Source organism: Protopterus annectens, chromosome 13.part0 (genome assembly GCF_019279795.1).
Source record: "Protopterus annectens isolate FY-2018-M chromosome 13.part0, PAN1.0, whole genome shotgun sequence".
Classification (NCBI taxonomy): domain Eukaryota; kingdom Metazoa; phylum Chordata; order Ceratodontiformes; family Protopteridae; genus Protopterus; species Protopterus annectens.
The window spans coordinates 658,045,750-658,067,377 of record NC_056747.1 but is presented as its reverse complement, the minus strand read 5'-3'; the positions used below and the strand labels follow the sequence as shown (position 1 = coordinate 658,067,377).

The 21,628-nt window shown below is 36.0% G+C and overlaps 1 protein-coding gene across 4 annotated transcripts in view; it reads left to right on the top strand.

The window, feature by feature from the left end:
- Positions 1–21,628, top strand: part of LOC122788354 — a 396,817-nt gene that overhangs the window by 183,784 nt on the left and 191,405 nt on the right. For all 4 annotated transcript variants that reach the window (XM_044055429.1, XM_044055426.1, XM_044055427.1 and 1 more), the window contains one exon: positions 3,740–3,858. In XM_044055429.1, the coding sequence (XP_043911364.1) occupies positions 3,740–3,858 (119 nt within the window). The remainder of the gene's footprint in view (positions 1–3,739; positions 3,859–21,628) is intronic.

Below are 21,628 nucleotides of genomic sequence, written 5' to 3'. Positions count from 1 at the left end.
CTTACAAGTATTGCTTGCACTTTTAAATATTGGTATTATTAAAGCAGCTTAAGCTTACAATACAAAATTACATTACTTGATGGACAATACAGGGCACTGCACTGCATTTCTGAATAACAGAGCAATAGGAGAACAATCAACAGTATAAAAATATGATTGAATCATTAAAGCAAAGTATAAATAAGGAACAGACCAAAAAAAGGATGTGGTCTAAGTTGGATGACTCAAAACGGTCTACCTGCACACACTGCTCCTTTCCTTGAATACTCTGCACTTCAACACAGCTGCGGCACTCCCACAACCGAGTCACCATCAAACACAGTCTCATGCTGGCTGCAGGTGTTTGCTGGCACTTCTGGCTCAATGAGAAGGCAAATCTCAAGAATCTCTCAAAAAATCTGGGACAAGCCAACAAAAAAGTGGGACACAGGCCCAAAAATAAAAGAAAAAGACAAGATAGAAAAATAAAAGAAAAATTTGTATATATGAAAATATATGGGTCTTGTATTAATATAAAAATGAAGGTATGAAATTACAGTATGATTTCTGCCATTATTTTCTAACTTCAGTCTAAAATGTGCCACACAATTTTAAAAGAAAAACAAATTTTAAAAAAACAAACCAAAAATGTTAAATAAAAATACAAAATTGCTGAAAAAAGTAAGAGATTAAAAAAAAGAAAAACATACTTTTGTAATACAGCTGAATCATTTGACATGCAATAAGATCATTTTTGTAGTAAAGTAATCTAGAAAATCAAATTTATCATCATTAATGTTATTTACTATTGTAAATCTTGTCTTTTAAAAATTGCAATAATTGAAATTGATGAGAATTTTCCATTAGGGAAATTAGTTTTGATTGGTGTTAATAGAGGTTTTTCAGAGTTTTTAGCATTTTTTAGCCAAGCTTTTTAGGTGCACGTAGGATCTGAACTAATTAGGTCTGGATATTCTGGACAATTTAACATATTAAAAAAAAGCTCTTATACTAAACTTAATTAATTGTATAAATAACAGATTAATGAACATGCTCTGGCTCTATGCAGTATTTAGCGTCTAACACATGGACCTGTCTATCAATGTTAGTCATTTCATTGTTTTATGAACTGAAGGTCTTTTGCCATGAAACGAGAAAACTACAAAATTTATGAGGAAAAAATTAAAAAATAAGAAGAAAAAAAAAACAAATGCCAGAAAATGAAAAATTTTAGTATAGTTCAGCTTCCCTGGGTCAGAACAAAAGTAAAATGCCCTTCCCCCTGGGTTTCCATCCTGGTCAATTCAGCCCCTCCCCCTCCCCTGGTTTGTCCCCTGCTTGCTCCACTTGCTGCCACTTGCCTAGAAACTCCCTGTTCGCTATATAGATTTTTTTTCTATTATATTATTTTTATTATCTGGATTTTATACTGCTTTTTACTGCTATAAATGCAGATTTTCATTACAAAGCAATAGATTTATTATTTGAAAATAGAAACTTGAAACCAATCTTATAAACAAAGAAAATCAAACCATTCATAACAAAAGACTTTTTGCCAGTGCAGAAGAATTTTGCCAACTCTTCCCCTTGAACACAGCATTGACACATCAGAATCATAAACTTACATTTACAAAACATACACATGCTCTAATTGACAATTTGTTGAAATGTATTAAAGATATTTCTTCATCACTATAAAATTACATACACTTCAGCAATCAACATATGCAATCATTTAAAGTTATTAATTTGATTCATAAAAATTGGTAAATAAAACCAAAGTAAATAATTTGAAAATAAAGAATCATTAAACTAATTCAACAACTAACCATCTGTTTACAAATTTATTAAATAATGAAGTAAACAACTCAAAATCTATGAAGCCCATTAAATAATAGAATATTAAAAAAATTTTATTATAAAAATTATAAACATATTTATAAAGGATAAAATCATAAATATTTCCAGGTTCTTAATCATCTTAAAATAATTTGCCTGACTGCACCATCCATCCCCTTTACAGAATGCATACAATCAGCAATGGATACCCTGAACAAGATCAACCCTTTTTACCAGGTATCTAAGCAAGACATGGAAAACCTACAATCAACTCTGCACCGAGCACAGTATTGTACCACCTAACTTTTGTTCCCTAATGTGATCACCAAGCTTACAGCTCTAAACTAAGTCAGCCTGCACAAGAACTATTGCAGCACAAGAAATCTGGACAAAGCCAAAAAATTATTTGAGGGGGGGCACAACTCTCTCTGACTTGTAAAAAATTTATTTGAGGGGGCAAAAAAAGTGATGTTGAATAAAATGATGTGTGACAACAGTAAAAATACATTTGAGGGCAAAAATAAAATACAAAGTAACATTTATACATTTCAATATTGCTTATTAAAAAAAAAAAGGAAATTAAAAAAAAATATCACCATATATTTCATTTAATACAATCCATTATTTTTCATTAAACAGAACATTGAACAAGAAAAATAAACCAAATACATAATATAAAGCCATACAGAAACCATATACACAACCAACAAACACAACAACTTAAAACAAAAAAACAAAAAACAAAAATAATAATACAAATACAGTAAACAAACAGGTCCTAAAAAGGCAATAAAAAAAATAGACACAAAAAACAGCACAGGTACAGTCCAAACTGTCACAGAGACTCCCAAAGGACAAACCAGAACACCAGGACACCACCTCAGCCCAGAGCACACAAAGGGAACTCCTGCAAGGACCACACAAATCCACCAGCCCAGAACACAACCCCACAAACCAAACCTGCAGACTCCACTGCAAACCACCAAAAACACAGGAAATGCACCACAGTGTACATCTGGACTGGCAACACAAGGCTTAAAAACCACAGGCCAAAACTTATGGTCAATAGTACAAATCCACAACCACTTCAAGAATGCCTGAAGATGTTCACATTGTCACTTGGTCTCAAATGGGCAGCATCAAGCCCATGGGCACAATCCCCACCATCTCTGTTCTGGTTTTGGGTGGGGTGGTTCCCCACAATCCTGTTCTCCGTATGGGACCCCCCTACATGTGGGATTTGTGGTGATGTGAGGAACTTGGACAGGCATGCTCTATGGTCTCACATGTGGCTTTCCTCAGTTGTGTGGAGGTTTGTGTTTAGATCTCTCTTGAGTGGTGGAGTAACTCCGGTTTGTGTTCTTGCTGGGGTCCAGATCTCTGAGCATGTGAAGAGGGAGTTCTGTCTGCTGCTACTTATAGAGTCCTAGATATTTGCCTGGGGATTATGGTCATGCCTCGTGGTTGTTTGGGAATATATACTGTTGCAATGTTATGCCTGTTCACATATTTCCCCAGAAGATGCATACATTATCTCCACTGAATTCTCAGTGTAGTTTCAGCATCCAAGCAAGTTTCTGGGAAATGTGGGTAAACACATGTTAATAATTCATTACTACTAACTACCACCACACATGTTTCAGACTTTGCCAGCTAGCAGTCTCATGTGGAATGCATTGAATGGAGACAGCTCAAATGTGGTTTCTTATCATTGTTCAAAACTACTACATTCCCAGTGCATCCAAGGGTGTGTTTTGTATCAACTGGGCTAATGTGTGATGAAACTAGGAGTCAATTTCATATTTATAATATTATTATATAGCAGTTTTCTATGAGGCTGCAATTTGTTTTCCTTAAATCAGTGACGCAAACCTCCACTCTTTAAATGAGAATCAAATCTTTATTACTTCTTTCCTTTCAGACATATCACCGCAAGAATATTTAACAAATTACTGCCTTGTCTGTAAAAGAAGGCAAGTGTACTACAAGAAAACCTTTGACAAATTTGATAAAAATAAAACTGGACTTCTTTCTTTGAAGGTAAGTCTTGGCACAACATGCTGTTCAGGTCTTTTGGTGAATGTTTGCTTTATTTTAATTACATTTGTATATATTTTTGGGAAGTAGCATTTTATACCTTTATTATTATTATTATTATTATTATTATTATTATAAGTCATATCTCACATAAAAAATAAACAAAATTTAACCAAGAAAAGGAGACCCAATCAGGTCATAAAACCAGTGAAAACCTAAACCAAAACTATACACAGTGATTCCCTTTCTAATCAATAACTTTCCTTTATGAACTATGTTGTACTTACTGCTAGTGCATTTCCCATCTATGCCTCTTTCCTTGCATAGATGGAAATGCAATAGCGGTAATGCAACATAGTTTATTCTTCCAACATATTGATATTTAAGTGTTTATGCTTTAAACTTTATTGTCTTTCCCTAAATATTAAGCCAATCATTCCTTTCCTGTCAAGCAGAACTTTTTTTTGTTTGTTTACTTACACGTTTATAAACTGAATCACAAAGATCTGTTTTCGGCCACAGTCTAAGTTGTAGTCATAAGTAAAACAAATTAGCTATAACATTATTACAGATAAATCAACATGCAAGATGTTAAATAAGTTAAATAGCATGTTAAATTAAGGTGAGATTATGTCAGTTACCATGTACAAAATATATTTAAGAATGTACAGATATCAATATTCATTTTAAATGCCATAGAAGTAAAATAAAATATTACATGTTGCTACTATACTGAAAACATTAGATGTACCCATTCCTATTAAGAAAAAAGTCCAGAATGAGAATTTGTTTTTCCTTATAATTGATGATATGAATTTCCCAAAGTCTGAGTTACTTTATGATATCTCTGAAGGACATAGGAGGCATTGTTCAATATTTTAATCCAACTAGCCTAATTTTTATTAAACATCCTTTTTAATATTCTTAAATAATTTAACCCAAAGATATATTTCTTCAAAACAGAAATCTTGCACAAGTTAAAAGCATCTTTAACTGGATACTTATTACCACTCATTATTAACCCTCTATATATTTGAAATAATGCCTTATTGCCAGTGGGAGGAATGTATTAATACTTCTTTAAATTTTATTAAATAATCAAACATCTGATGCATGTGTCTTAATTCATTTTCTATAGTCCTCTTTTAGGGATCTAGGACAATCTACCAGATCATGTTTAAAACAAACTATGGTTTGCCATTACTGAGTCCATCAGAGAAAACATGAAATTTTGTTTTTCAATAAATGGCCATGTACTTTTACAATATAAATGGCTATGTTAGTTTAGTCCATATTTGTCATAATAACTTTGACGCCCACTTTTGAAGGAAAAACAATATTGTACATTTGTCAATAACTAACCTAAAACGTTGTGCTTTCTGAAAAAATACTATAAAATGCTTGTCAAGATTTTGAATACACGAACTCCTCAAGTCTTGCAGAGTAAAAGTTAAAATAAATCATATTTTTCATCAGCTACTACAAACTGATTTTTTCTTAACAAACTTGCATCTAACAAATATTCCCAGGCAGGATGCAATAAGTAATACAGCCATTCTAATTTATTATTTTTTTAAAGATCTATAGTAGTTAAGCATTTTTACAGCAATATCCTGCCTCAGTGAAATGATTAGAGAGAAGAAGAATTTCAGAATATTTAAGGAGATAAAAAGTACATAACACCCTTCTTTGAATACTTTGAACAAGTTAAGCCAAATTATTTTGGGATCATACAGAAGACTTTAGAATGTATATATTTCTTATCTATTTAGAAAACACTGCAGTGGTGATTATGGGTAAAAATACTGTAGGAAATTAGCAATATTAGTTGTTTTTCTGTTGTTATAATGTTAATAAAATGTTGTAGGAAGAAGTTAAATATTAGTTGCACTTCTATTTTTATAACATTAACTTACTGCAGTTTAGAACATCAGTGGTCCAGTTTAGTTTTATTTACTCATACATGTTCATGAAATTCTCATGGCCTGTTCATTTTTCTTTTAAGTGTTGTGTTTAGAAATGCAACAGACTTGCTACTTGGATACCAGGTAATTCACTGTCCCAGGACGATTATAAGAAATAATTTAGATTACTCTAACTGTAAACTTGAATCAGTAAAGACACAAAATTATTATTAATTTCACATTTAGTTAAATTAGTTTTTTCCTTTTGTAACTGATAAGTGCATTCCTGAGTATAAATCTATCAGTAATGGGGACAGTAATACTTATTTAATTAGGGAGCCAGTTTAGAGCTCTATTAAACAAAACTAAAGATGGATGCTTATAGTCCCAGCAAGGCAAGCTGAACGTGGAACACAGGTTCAGTGAGACTACCCATTTAACTCATTTAAAACAGCTTCTATAACTCTTTATTTTTTATAGATTTTAGCTGAGAAATCCTATTATAACTCTAAATTATGATCCTACAAGTACTGTTCATCAGTTCTTGGAAGTAGAAAGAACAATACTGTTTAAAAGCTGCATTTTCCTCTGACATTTCTGTGATTCTTCTGCAATTGGCTGATGGCTTCTGTTAAAATTATATGCAGTAATAAAACCCTGAATGATTTGGATGTGCACAATGATTTCTTTCCTGCCAAAGTGAATGAACTAGATAACCAAGCAGAAGCAATAAGCTAAAGATAATGATTTCCCAGCAAATAAAGGGGTAGTTTATAGCTTATGAGTATCAAAAACTCGTAGGTTTTCCACAAAACATTTCATTTGAATGAAAATGCTAGGTTCCAAGTTGGCAGAACTTTTTTCAATAGCTACTAACACATTATATTTCATCCTACATACAAAGAAATAAAACACTCTATTTATCCATACAGTGCAAAGCAACACCTTGTTAGTTAGTGGTTGTTCCTTTGTCAAAACTATTTACACCATTTTATTTCTTTTGCAAATTCAAAGCAATACTTCTAATGTTCAGAGATTATAAGAACCTTATTTTAAAAAGCACACACTGGGGGTACACAGATCAGACAACAGTTTGATTATTTCACTGACAAACTCAGTTTTAAACATGATTAAAGGAACAGAAATAGTCCTCCTAAGCCAAATATTTTCTCAGGCCAGCAAAGACTTTATGAGCCTCTACGTTGCATGTTGGGTTTTCCAGTCAGAAGATAGTAGACCTTCTAAGGCAGTGCAGTGACTTCATGCAATGATCCAAACCAACTATTTCAAACTGATTGCCAGCGGGAAAGTGACACAAGGTCATTGGGTGTCATGTGATTATTAAAAACAGACTATTCCTATTGCAGGGATGTCCTGACTTGTCAGAACTCATCACTAGAAATCACTCTGAGCTAGAAGGTCAGGACATTGCTGTAAACATGGACTAGGGAGATCAAGAAAAGGAACTGAATATCCCCATAAAAGACTTGTGGTAGACTGTCTTGCAGATATCACATGAACTGCCAAGGCACCTATACCTCCTGCCAGACTCTCTTAGGTAAAAACTAACAGTTTAATACATACTTAGAAGCACTGAGTTGCAGGCATATATCTGAAACTGATATTTATTGGTCATTCATTTGAAATATTTTTCTTTTGTGATTTGTTTGATATTAAGGTTTGTGGAATGTCTTTTTCACTTACCCAGCATTATAATGTATGCTTCCTAGTCTAATTAATGCAACCTGAGTGCTGGCTTGTAGGCCTTCGTCTAGAGTTTTCACATATCAGATGCGGCTACTGAGTTAGTCTGCACTCAAAGAGTTTATTTTAGCACAAATTAGTATAAATCTACATTGCCCTTTAATTCGAATATTTAATAGTATGTGTAACTGTTTAAAATCTAACATTTAACTTCACTCAAGTACTCACTTGGACACTATCAATGCATAACACTCCAAGTTATTATATATGTCTGGAAGAAAGTGTATATTTACATTTCTCTGTTAGTCTTCTTTTTCCTTTAAGGTGTGTGACACAGTTTCAAATAACTTAGATAAAGAGAAAGATTTGCTCCTATCTTCCAGAAAATAGCTGTTTCTTTTCTTATGCCCATTTATTTTACTTCTGAAGTATAAAACATGTTCAATACATGTTGTCAGTCTCTGAGGCATGTCTCTTTCCCTTTGAAAGGTTCGCTGAAAGTGCTTCTATTTGGCAATAAGACAATTTGTTTCAAAAGGGTGGGGTGGGGCATTATTATAAGACAGACATTAAAAAAATTAATTTCAGGTTCTAAAAAAATTCATGGAACCAAGGGATTTACTCACTGCAGCAACCAGTTTCAGTGTTTCCAGTAGATCCAGGAAAGTTCACGTGGTAGGCATAGACTCACAATTTGTCTGTGTGAAACCCTTCAAACCTCCAGTCCTATAACAGATACTAACAACAGATCCAGGGTGTCCAATAGGTGGCCCACCAAGGCATTTTATCTGGCCCTTGGTATGTCCTATAACAAACTGTTTTGAATAGACAGGGACATGGTGGACATGGTAATGTGGCACCCAAACAAACCTTGTGGTAAGTGGATCCTGAACTGTATGGTAAGTGGCCCCTGAGCCAAAAAGGTTGGACACCCTTGCTTAGACTATGCTTAGGGCATCCAGCTCATCTCTCTCAACATGTAAAGCATATGATCTCTAAAAGAATGCTGTCATAGATAAGGCAATGGCATCTGGAACTCTGGTTCTGAAGGGAGTGCAGCAATATCTTCATCAAAAAGTCATACAAATAAATGCTGATAATACCACATTTATGTGATATTTAAGCAGGAGGAGTCCATGCCTTCCTCTTATGCAGAGATGCTGTGAACATTTGGGATGGGCAATGCACCACAGTTTACCACTATAAGCTGGCTATTACCAGGTAATGAGAATTTATAGCATGTATTTATTTCCTCATTATGGTAATTCATTTTAAATTGGACTTAAAAGAAGAAAATCAGAACTGTAACTGGTATCTGATATGCTAGAAAATCTTAGGCTCCAGTTTAAATTACTGAACTAGGCCAATGAAGTAATCTCACATCAGTAATTCTACACACAAGAGGCAGTACTCTTTCTCCATTTGTTGCCACTGGTTCAGCGGTATTAGAAGTGAAGGAAAAAATAGAATTTTTTTAAATGCTAGTGATGTATAATCCCTGAGATATTATCCAGGCATTTGGGTCCAGGAAAAATAAAACAAATGTTACATCCATTTCTTTCTGACACAAAAATCAGTCATCTAAACTTTATCGCAGGATTTTTAGAGTTGTGCCACAAGGGAAAACAAAACCATTCAGCCGACCTTAAGGGTCTGAAAGGCAAAATCTGGAATATTTTATACAGAAAATACTCCCTGTGTGGAATTTACCTAAAAAAAAAACTCCTTGTGACAACAGGACGTACTGCCAGCACAGCTAGCTGGAATTTTATAAATAATGATATGCCATTTGTGAATATCAAACTGATTTATACAAGATGCTTGTGTTACAAATGTATTAGAACTGTATGTCATGTGTATATCAAACTGATTTGTACAGATGCTCGTGTTGAAAAGGTATTTGTAAAGTGCTTGTGTTTGACATGTATCTACAGAGTGCCTTACTGGAAAGAACAGAAATGTACATGCACTATTGTAACTGTTTAAATGTATATATTTTAACAAAGGAAACTGGAAGGTTATCGTCAGTCCACTAAACTCTAAAATTAAATCACTTTACGGGCTAGGCCATAAAGATAGTAATAAACAGAACAAACACAAATACCAACCCTTTCTTGCAAAGAAGTCCCAGTAAAGAAAACCAAAAAAATTAATCCAACAAGACAGAAGGACTCCAAAACGGCCAGTTTCAGTAAAAAACTTTTATTGTCGACACCACAAGCGCTTTTACAGACTAAGCTGCTTCTTCAGGTAATGTCTAACAAACTGAAAACCTCAGTTTAAATAGCATATACTACCTACCTTGATTAATCATGTGACATCAAGGCACTCAAGTTATTTAAACAAACAGGCTCATAAAAGCATATGCATAGCACCTAAGTACAGAAATCATAGTACATTCAGAAAAATCCATATGTAACAAATATATATATATATATATATATATATATATATATATATATATATATATATATACATATAAACATAAAAATACAATGATACAAAGGCAAAAAACATTCAACGTCTTAAGTTCCTAGATTTCAGCTTAGGTTTTATAGGGACCACATCATTGAGTCCATGCCCACTATCACCTCTCAGTCTAATGATCCACTTAGATTCTAGCTGCTCAGTACTATTCCTGATGTCACCTCTTCTTAATGTCTCCCTATAACCAAAAACTTAAAAGTATGCTCAGTACCACTGGAAAATACATGTTTTGCAAGGGCATTAGTTTTATTCCCTTTGCTTATATAGATATAGACTATAGACAGTCCCTCTGTCTTGCTAGGCCATAAAGATGCTATCTCACAGGTTTCATTGCAGCCAGAGACACAAAGTGTACTAGGAAGTTTTCTGTACTGCCTTTGTAGTGAACTAATAACTACTCTGGAAGCATCCTGGATCCTGCATTCACTCCTATACATTTAGCACATCGGGCAACAGGTGCCCTTCAGCACTCATTGTTTCCGTAGCAGGTACAGGATTTATGGGGTCAGGTTGCTAACCCAAGGCCCAACCCTCCTCAGAGGGTGACTCTGGAAGCATGGAGGTATGAAATTATTTTATGACTTCAAGTTCCAGCACCTGCCACAGATCTGAGCAAAATCCCTTGTGTGTGTATTTTTACAGGTAGGTACAAAATCCTGCCAGCTTCCAGCAATGGGGTTTTGCATGGGAATTAGAAGTCAGATGACTAGAAGTGATCTCATTCTGCAAGCTATCCCAGAAGTAATATTTTAGATATTATTTTGAGAAGTCTCTTAGTGAGACTGAGCATTCTGTATTCTGTCCTGGGTCCAACAACAAGAAGGACCATTCAGCCCATCATCTGCCTTGCTCTATTAAGTAGGTAGGGAAAAATAATTCTCTTAGATTCAGTCACGAATATAGTGAAGCTTAGTTTAGATATTGCTTTCTTTATTTGTCTGAGCCTGTCCTTCTATTTTAAGTATTTCTTGTGATGTTAAACTCTGATGTCACTGTGAATATATACCTAGTCTTTTCTTGTTCTTTTACTATTTATTATTAAATATATTTAAACCTTTTATTGTGGCTGATCTTTCTAGAGATATTTTACGTTTTGAGAGTATTTGTGCATTTATTTGGTGACACTGTGTGGACCATTCCTAATAGCCTTACTCCTGGTCAAACTACCATTTGTATTAATATTGTGCTTGATTGTGCTTGATGCAGACAGCTGCATCTGGAGATACTGTGTGTATACCTGTTATCCTCCCAGTGAATGTCTACCACTGGTGCTTGTGGTGAGGATTCAGACTCCTTGATTACTGGCCCAAAGCTGGGGCGTCACATATTGGTTGGCAGTGGTGGGGTCACCACATCACATATTGGTAACAGTGGTGTGGATATTGAACTTCTGTAGCCTGTAAGCAGTTGTCACTAAAGAAGGTGTTTGTACTCTGAAGCAGCTACACGGTGAACATTCAGAGTTTCATATCACAATAGTTTTATTTATTTACTTTTGTTAGCTTAGTCAGTTAGGAAAAGCAGTCAAAGATGTCAGCAGAGGATTATGGTAAGCTGGCAAGGATTCATTTGGCTGAGATGAGCCAAGCCAAAGGACTGGGGTATGCCAGCCTGACTAAAGGGGAAATTATTGCAGCCTTAATCACAGCTGCATCACAGACCAGCAACTAGGAAGACAACCAGACTGGCAATAGGGATGTACAGCTCTGAGAAACAGGACAGTTTATCTTTTCCTCAGAAGAGAAAATTTGTCTGGAGTTAAAGAGACTTGAACTGGAGTCCAAACATTTGAAATTAGAATCAGCAGAGAGACTGCTGCGTTTGGAGGTCAAAGCAGAATCAAAATATAGACTGAGATGTTTGGAGGCTGAAGAAAATGAGAGGCAGAGGCAACATGAAAAAGAAATGCTGACTTTTCAGCAGGGTCACCGAGTTAATGGGAAAGGCATACCCCAGAAGCAATAAAGGTCAGTAAACCTTTTCCTCAATAATTTTGATAGTTTTATTCATATATTTGAAAGAGTAAGCAAACAGTATAATGTTGACTGAGGGCTCCTGGTACAGTTCCTGATCCCCTTACTCCATAGTAGAGCTGCAACAGCTGTTTCTAAATTGTCTGATATTGATTATTTATACTATAACAAAGTAAAGAAATGTTTATTACAGTGTTTTAAGTTAACACCTGAAGTTTATAGAAAAAAGTTTTGTGAGCATAGACGCAAGGCATATGAAAGTGTGTGTGATTGTATTGCTGAACTAAGCACTTATTTTCATAGGTGGGTGAATGGGTGTCAGGTCACTACTTTTGAAGGGCTGGCAGACCTTTTGTTGAGGGAACAAGCCCTTAGCACTTTGTCTGAGGACATGAGAATCTGGTTAGTAGACAGAAAATGCAACACCTGGAGAAAAAACGGGATCTCTACTTAGCAAGCAGGGCATTACTGCACAGGAAAGGGATACCCAGTGCTGCAGATGGATATAAGGGAACCTACAGTGGGCAGCCTAAGCCACCCCAAAAGAGACCACCAGTAGCACGGGAAACCACTAGTTCAGGTGCACAGCCAGGATTAGGGGTTAAATGTTTTGAATGTAACCAGTGGGGCCATGTATGATATAGATGTTCTCAGAGGCAAGGGGAACAAAGGGTAGGGGAACCAGCAAATGGGAGTAACAGAATGCCAGTGGTAAGTTGTCTGGAGACAACAAGGGTACCACTACCACAATTGGTTATATCCTATCTTAGTAGATGGGAAACAGGCCACTGCTAAGAGAGACACAGAGTCTGACCTAGCCATTGTGAAGCATGCAATGGTTAAAGAGGAATACAACTTGCTTGGGCAGTCTACTCCAGTCAGAGCTTTAGGAGGGACCCCATTCCAAATACCTTTGGCTAGGGTTCACCTTGACTAGGAGGGTGGGAAAGGAAGTAAGCAAGTAAGTGTGTTTGAGGATATCCCTGCAGATGTCCTGATAGGGAATGATTTTGATAATGTAGTACCTTGTGTGCATGCAGTTAGGCTTGGGGACGGACATGTGGATCTGGTAGCATGGGGGGGGGGACACACAGACAAAATGCACACTTGAAGCCAGGACTGGTGAGATGTCTACTTCAGTGGGAAAAACTACTCTGTAACGGTGAGACTGAAGGTAAGCCACAGCTGCTGGTGGGTACTGATGCTCCCTTGGACAGAATGACTACAAGGGCGGGGGTGAGTAGTAGTAGTACCCAGGCTGACAGTGAAGCACTGCTGTCAAAGGATACCAGACTTCCTGTGGAAAGGAAGGCTCCTTGATTACTGGCCCAGAAGTGGGGTGTCACACTCCTATAACCCACGTTTAGAAATCCATACTGAACCTTGACATCCCACCCCTAAACAAAATGCTGTTTCTAGCCTTTCTGATTTCCCTTTATCATTTTTCTACTTTGAAATAGTAGACATTCCTCCGAGGTGTACCTACCAAATCTTTCTCTCATGAAGGCATACATTTCTATTTGGCCAGAGACTTTTAATATGAAACTGGACAGAAAATGTTGTTCCTCCTTATTATGATTCTAAAATGACAAAATGGTAAGGTGTCAGTTTACTTCATTGCATGTCCTAGGCTGTGCCAATGGACTATCTGGTTGTATATGACACAGTGAACCAACTAAGAGGCAGTTGTTGTTGTTGTTGTTGTTTGTTTGTCTTTCGACTTTTCCCGGTAAGGGGTCGCCACAGCGGAACTCCGGTCCGCTAATTATTGGCAGTAGATTTGTACGAAATGCCGAGGTGCCAGCTTGACACCCAACCTTCAACGAAGGCATGTCCATTTACGCACGCATGTCTTTCGAATGCTACCCAACCATGAGGAGAACATGCAGACTCCACACAGAAGGCACTCCCAAGCCAAGAATCGAACGGGAGAACCTCTTGTTGTGAGGTAACAATGCAACCGTCGTACCACCGTGGCATATTTTGTGCATCTTAAATTATGTTATACATAATTGGCATTGACGTCCGACCTATATATTCTAAAAACAAAGTCCCAGTGGGCATTTTAGTTATGGCTGCCCCATTTGGAAGTAAGATGGCAAAGTATACCATTAATTCCAAGTGCTACAGCTATGTGCATTTGACAGTATATCAGTTCCTAACGGCTATTTTTGAGTGGTATTAGTTACATAATTTCTAACTTCTATCATTCATAATTTTATTTAAATTTTATATTCTTGTATCACATTGCTGGCTTGCTATAACCTTAACTTTAATTTACACTATTTCCTTCACTCTTGCTTTCTCCTCATCCATTCCACTCCTTGTCTACCACATATCATTCGCTGTCGTAATCTTACTCTGCTCACCCCTCACACTATTACTGTTAACATCAATGAAGCTCAGCTCACCCCTCATGCTAATATTGTTAACATCAATTAACCTGCTCTGCTCAGTCCTCACTCTAATACTGTTAACATCATTTAACCTGCTCTGCTCACCCCTCACGTTAATATTATTAAAGTCAATTAACTTGCTCAGCTGACCCCTCACACTAATACTCTTAACCTGCTCAGCTCACTCCTCATGCTAATACTATTAACATTAACCAATTAACCTGCTTAGCTCACCCCTCACACTAATACTATTAACATCATTTAACCTGCTCTGCTCACTCCTCACGTTAATACTATTAGCATCAATTAACCTGCTCTGCTCATCCCTCACTCTAATACTGTTAACATCATTTAACCTGCACTGCTCACCCCTCACGTTAATATTATTAAAGTCAATTAACCTGCTCAGCTGACCCCTCACACTAATACTCTTAACATCTATTAACCTTCTCAGCTCACTCCTCATGCTAATACTATTAACATTAACCAATTAACCTGCTTAGCTCACCCCTCACACTAATACAATTAACATAATTTAACCTGCTCTGCTCACCCCTCACTCTAATACTGTTAACATCATTTAACCTGCTCTGCTCACCCCTCACGTTAATATTATTAAAGTCAATTAACCTGCTCAGCTGACCCCTCACACTAATACTCTTAACATCTATTAACCTTCTCAGCTCACTCCTCATGCTAATACTATTAACATTAACCAATTAACCTGCTTAACTCATCCCTCACACTAATACAATTAACATCATTTAACCTGCTTTGCTCACTCCTCACGTTAATACTATTAGCATCAATTAACCTGCTCAGCTCACCCCTCACACTAATACTGTTAACTTAATTTAACCTGCTCTGCTCACCCCTCACTCTAATACTATTGACATCAATTAACCTGCTCAGCTCACCCCTCACACTAATACTGATATCATTTAACCTGCTCCGCTCACCCCTCACTCTAATACTATTAACATCAATTAACCTGCTCAGCTCACCCCTCACACTAATACTGTTAACATCATTTAACCTGCTCTGCTCACCCCTCACATTAATACTATTAACATCAATTAACCTGCTCAGCTCACCCCTCACACTAATACTGTTATCATTTAACCTGCTCCGCTCACCCCTCACTCTAATGCTATTAACATCAATTAACCTGCTCAGCTCACCCCTCACACTAATACTGTTAACATCATTTAACCTGCTCTGCTCACCCCTCACATTAATACTATTAACATCAATTAACCTGCTCAGCTGACCCCTCACACTAATACTCTTAACCTGCTCAGCTCACTCCTCATGCTAATACTATTAACATTAACCAATTAACCTGCTCAGCTGACCCCTCACACTAATACTCTTAACATCTATTAACCTGCTCAGCTCACTCCTCACACTAATACTATTAACATTAACCAATTAACCTGTTCAGCTCATGCCTTACAGTCAAGTAAAACTTTTTTGTCATTCAGACCATACAACAAAAAAGTGCAATGTTATGCTATCACAGCAGCTTTCACAGAAAAGTCTATTTCCTATTTCTTTTTGTATCTGTTAGTTCTCCATCAACCTGGGAATGATTGGTTTGTTTTGTATCTCTGCCACAGATTTTGAAATAATTTAATTTCTCGTGATTTACTTTATGAAACCTAAAACATTGAACGGATGGTAGTAACTGGTAGTAGGCATACAGTGAGTAAAAGAGCTGCTTCTGTGATGGTCACTGAGTGCAGAAAATGTTTTTTTCTTTTTTGAATGAGGTCACTGTAAGAAAAAAATTCCATTTCCTTAAGGTGCACTTACCTTGAGTGTTCCCTACAAAATCAGAAAAAGTCATCTGGTTAACTGTTGTTTCTACATTCCTTATTTCCTGATATTATTATTCTACAACTAAGACTTGTATTCTTATAATGTAGCTTTTCTGTTCACTCTTACAGGGTAGTGGGCGTGTCTCCTTTCATCACTGTTGTGTGACCAAGCAGTTGATATATTTTAAGTAGGGGATGTTATGGATGAATCTCTCACGTGGGAGATGCAGAGAGACTTAACCCCTTGCAAGAATATTGTGGTAATTTTGTGTGGAATGATATTTACAGGAAATGTGTTACTAATCATTTGTGATTGTTCTCTATGATTCATAAGGGATCCAATCCTACATTGATTTTTTTTAGAAAATAAAAAGGTACAGGAGGCCGAGCTATCTATGATAATGATTAATGCGAAACTGCTAGAATTTGTATATACCTTGAATATGTGCTATATCCATTTCCACTTTCAGACTATTGCATAATGGGGTCTATCCTACATTGATTTTTTAGAAAATAAAAAGGTACAGGAGGCCGAGCTATCTATGATAAAGATTAATGTGAAGCTGCTAGAATCTGTATATACCTTGAATATGTGCTATAGCCATTTCCACTTTCAGACTATTGCATAATGGGGTCTATATCACAACGTCAAACTAATACAAGTTGGAACGTTGTAATATCGAACCTTAAACTCCAAAACCCAATAATAACGAAAACACAAAACAGCGATTTTTTTTTTCCCAGGGGAAAAAATCGCTGTTCTTTGACAAAAAAAAAAAAGAAATGAAACCTTAAACTTAAACTAAAATAGTGGGCTGTGCCCCCCACATCCCCTTACTTAAATATACCAACTCTGAGATTGCACCACAGTGGAGGAAATAGCAAAGCCCCGAAAATGGCCCACCAATTTTTTTCTCTGGAAAAAAATCGATGTGCCGTGGCTTTGCTATTTTTGAATTTCTGACTTTAGGGTTCAATATTACAATGTTCCAACTTATACAAATTCGACATTGCAATATAGACCCTGCATGATATTGCTGTTTTAAGACTGTATGAATCTGATAGTGCATTGTATTAAATCAAGTGCCATTGTGTTCGAGATGACTAAAGTGTTAACTTGGTTCTACAGAGCTGCCTTTTTGTACAGAATAAAAATTATCTATTTGACTAAACTGCTGGCATATCCTGACATTTCTGACAGCGACATTTATTATTACTGGGTAAGTAGAGGTGTTCATTATGATATGGGGTCAGAATTGGGGCTCTTCTTCTCAAATAAAAAACAAAAATATCATAATAGTTATAAAACCATGCCAATGAACTGAAGTGCATCCACCAAGCTCAGAGTAATTCATTCTACTGAAATAAGCTGTTTTCCATCATGAAATGGTCATTTTTACTGATGTTAAGCTGTTCAACCCAAAAAAATAAAAACAAATGTTAATAAAAGTGACAAAGTTTAGCCAACTTTAACTGTTTGACTTTTGAAAAACATTTGAAAAGCCTGCCTGGAGTCAAGGGTTCACAAAATTTAGAGTGGTGAGAACTAGTCAAAGAATCAGATGAAACCCAAGTAAATACTTTGTTATAGCTGGAGAAATGAGGTGGTGGCAATATAGAGTTCATTTTTTTTATTCTGAGAAGGCCGGAGTATTACATACGAATCTGTAATTAGTAAACTCAATGAACATTTTGTGCAAAGAAATATAATGCATGAAAGGGCATGACAGATGTATTCAGGCCATGTGTGAATGTGTTGAAGGTTTTATAAGGCACTTGCATAAGCTGGCTGAAAATTGTGGGTTTCTTGGCTCAAAACATGAACAAATCAGAGACAGAATTGTGATTGTGACAGATGATGTTGAAATGTCTCAAAATTTACAGCTTGTAGTGAATCTAACTTTAGAAAAAGCCATATAAATCACAAAAGAAGCAGAATTAGTAAAAAAAGGACAATGTTAACTTAAACGTGGCAAATGATGTGTGTGAGGTAAAATGTTAGAGTTTGTAGCATTTTACCTGACACACATCACTTGATTGGCTAGTCTGACATCACCATCTTGGTTCTCTCTAATCCTTAACCATGAGAAGGGCTCCTCTCCTCAGCTTTACTCTCAGCAAAGGCTTCTTTTTCCCTTTTCCTATTTTCCTGCTGTGAGTACTCACTTATCCCTTCTATCAGTCAGTTGTGGCGACATTTATACATTCCCCATCGACACTGACTATCCTTTTTACTGTGATTCTCTTGATAGGCTTTTGGGGCAGCCCTTCTGACTTCCTACATAGTTATTAAATTGTTTAGTTATGCCTATTTACTCTTCCCTTGCATGACCCCCACCCCCACCCCATATGCTAATGCACTTTTTGTTCCCCTCCTTGGCATTCTTCATTCCTTCTTTGTGTTTTTCTTCTTATTTCCCCTAAGTCTCTACTCACCCAGTAGAATGCATTTATATTTACTTTTACTGATCCTTTGTGGTTCTGTTGGTCTCCTGTGGTGTTTCTCATCAGAAGGTGGGAACTATTTACCCTCTTCACTCCTGAATTCTTCTGATTGACTAGCAGATCTCTTTCACAAGATTGACCACCTGTAATTCTCCTCCCTTAAAAACAAACTGGTAATCTCACATGGATACAACAGATCCACAAAAAGCACCCAATTTGAAGGAAGAAATGACACATCAAGAAGTAAAAAAAAGTTTAATATCCACAATTCATACAAAGTGCGAAGTTAAAAAAAACAAAGAGTTTTCTCCTCCCTTGGCCTCCTAGTTATCAACTCTCAAGGCTCCTGTAACCTCACTGGCGCATCTAAGTTCCACTATGAAGCGTCCCTATTGGCACACTGCTCAAAGCACAGCTTTTTGATTGGCCAAGTCCTGATTGCCTAATAGGCTTGTCTAGTGGCTGCTGATTGGTTAGCTGCTGACTGACTAAGCCACAGTAGTCTTTATGCACATTTGTAGGCTGTATCGCCCATGGGTTATATAATTTGGATGATTCAACCACAAAGGTACTAGTGTGTTTAGCAAGTTTTTTTTAATGCTGAGACTTTTAAAGTGTTATTTTTCACAGCCCAAGGTTGAAAGCACTTAAAATATTTTGGTAAAGATCTGCGGTTTACAGTTTTACACCAAAATGTCACCTTCTTGTCATGTGTTATTGTGCTTGTCTTTTGTTGCTAATATATCTTTTCTTAACAAGAAAGGAATTCCAAGGACAGTTTTTGCAAAATACTTAATGTTTGCTGATGTAAAAAATAGTACAAATAACCACCACTCAAACAGGGAAACACAAAATGTGAACAATTAAGACAATTTCCAGGGCTGTTATAAAAATAAAATCAATTGTAGATGAAGCAATAAATTAACTTGCAAATACAGGTCCATGCCAACATAGACTCAATTAAATGAAATAAAATAGACTATAAATGACAGTCTTCTAGTGATGATGACACATGCTGTTCACAAATTCTCAGACAAGGAAATGTCAAATACAGCTACAGATGATCCAAAATGTTGAGTAAATGTTATCATTTAGAAAATTTCAGTGCAGTCAAATAAATGATGCTTAATAGTTGCGTGAGATGATGTCAAAAAGCATAATTATCAGTGACAATACCACAATCAGAGTTATAGTTATTAGACCTCAGACCAGTAATTTTAAGAGCCAAAAATAAAAGGAAAATCTGGAGCTCAAGCTAGCACAGATAAATAAATAAAAATTCATTAACTCGCAAATTAACATTAATAGTAACACTAGAAATTTGGATATGACTGCAAGTGATGCTAAGGTCCTTAGGCTTGAGACAAGCCGATACGCAAAATTACAAAATGCAGGAAACCCACCCAGGAACAAATTGTGAAGAAGAGTTAACTCAGCAAAGAAATAAAGACAGGCAGCAAAACTCAGAGGAATAAGAAATGTATCACCCAAGCATGCAAAGTATTTTTTTTTTTTTTTGCTTAAATGCCCTTTATTTACTTAAAGTAGATGCTTTTAAATGAGCCATTTGCACTATAATGTGGAAATCTTGTTTTTGGTGCACTCATGCAAATGCACGCTGAATATTTTTTAAACATCTAATTATTATTTACCACATTTTATTCATCAGTCACTAAATATTGCCACCAACTCAGTCTTTTGTGCAATTGTATAAAAGTTCACTTGCATTCCTTTAAAATAATTCTGCATCCAGTCATTCATAAGATTCTTTAATTCACAAATTTCAAATCTGTGTCTTATTGTAGCTTCATTTAAACTATTTCACAAATATTGTGTTGTCTTTCAATCATTTATTTGTGTGCCCAGTAAACACAAAATTTTATTCAATTTTTCATACAATTACTTCTGAGTACCTTTCTGTTAATCAGTAACAGCTAAAAAATAAACAGCTGTATTAACAGTGAAAGAACCTTTTACATATTTTCAACAACTGATATATATATATATATATATATATATATATATATATATATGTATGTGTGTACACATACATACATGCACACTTAATCTAGTACAAAACTATGTACAGTTTAAATAGGTAAGAACAGATGCAGCATCCGTCGTCACATCTCAATGCCAAAATATGTAGAGTAACATTTAAGCTCTATTGACCCAAACAGAAGATTATATAAAATGATTAATTTATTGTCAAATAGGAGAAAATAGGGCTGCCTTTTCTGCAAAACCTTCCTTATATCATGCCCTAACACTGAGGCCTGTTTGAGCTGCCTGAATTCATCTGTTAATTTTGCTACCTTGGGGATCTGGGGAGGCTGTGGGGATTTCCATCACCCAGTACATGCATTCTTTGCCACCAGTAGCACCAGGTCTATAAGTCTAGTAACCCCTGATTCTGGTGGTAGAGTTAATTAAAAAAACAGGCTTTAGAAAGCACAAAAGGAGCAGAAGCAAATGGGCACATAGGTCTTCCACCTCCTTCCTAAAATTATTTAATGAGGGTCATTCCCAAAACATGTTCAGCTGGGCCATACTTCTCAACCTCTCAACCTCTTAGCACAAAAAATCAAGGCAAAGCTAAAAATAATGGGGGACAAAGCCCCAAATATAAGGGCGAATTTTAAATATTGTGCTCATAAATTTAGAAAGTTGCTAGAATAAAAGGCATTGTGTTGATATGCATTTTCTGGAGGATATGAAGTCTGAAACTCAAATGCCTGTCATTATTTAGTGAATACAGTCCTCAATAATTTACCACAAAAATCCAGAAAACCACAAATTTTACGAGGAACAAACCAATAATCTGAAGCAAAGATCTGAACAGTCTGCAAAAATCTGGACAGTTGAGAGGTGTGACGTCCAGTGGGCTATAATGCCTTCCTGATATTTCTGGCACAAAGGGCTAACCATTAAGAATATCCAATGTATTCATGCAGGTATATAAAAAACATAATTATACACTGCCAACCAAAAAATATAGGCATAATAGTGGACCTGTAACAGAGTAGACCATTGGTGGGGAAGAT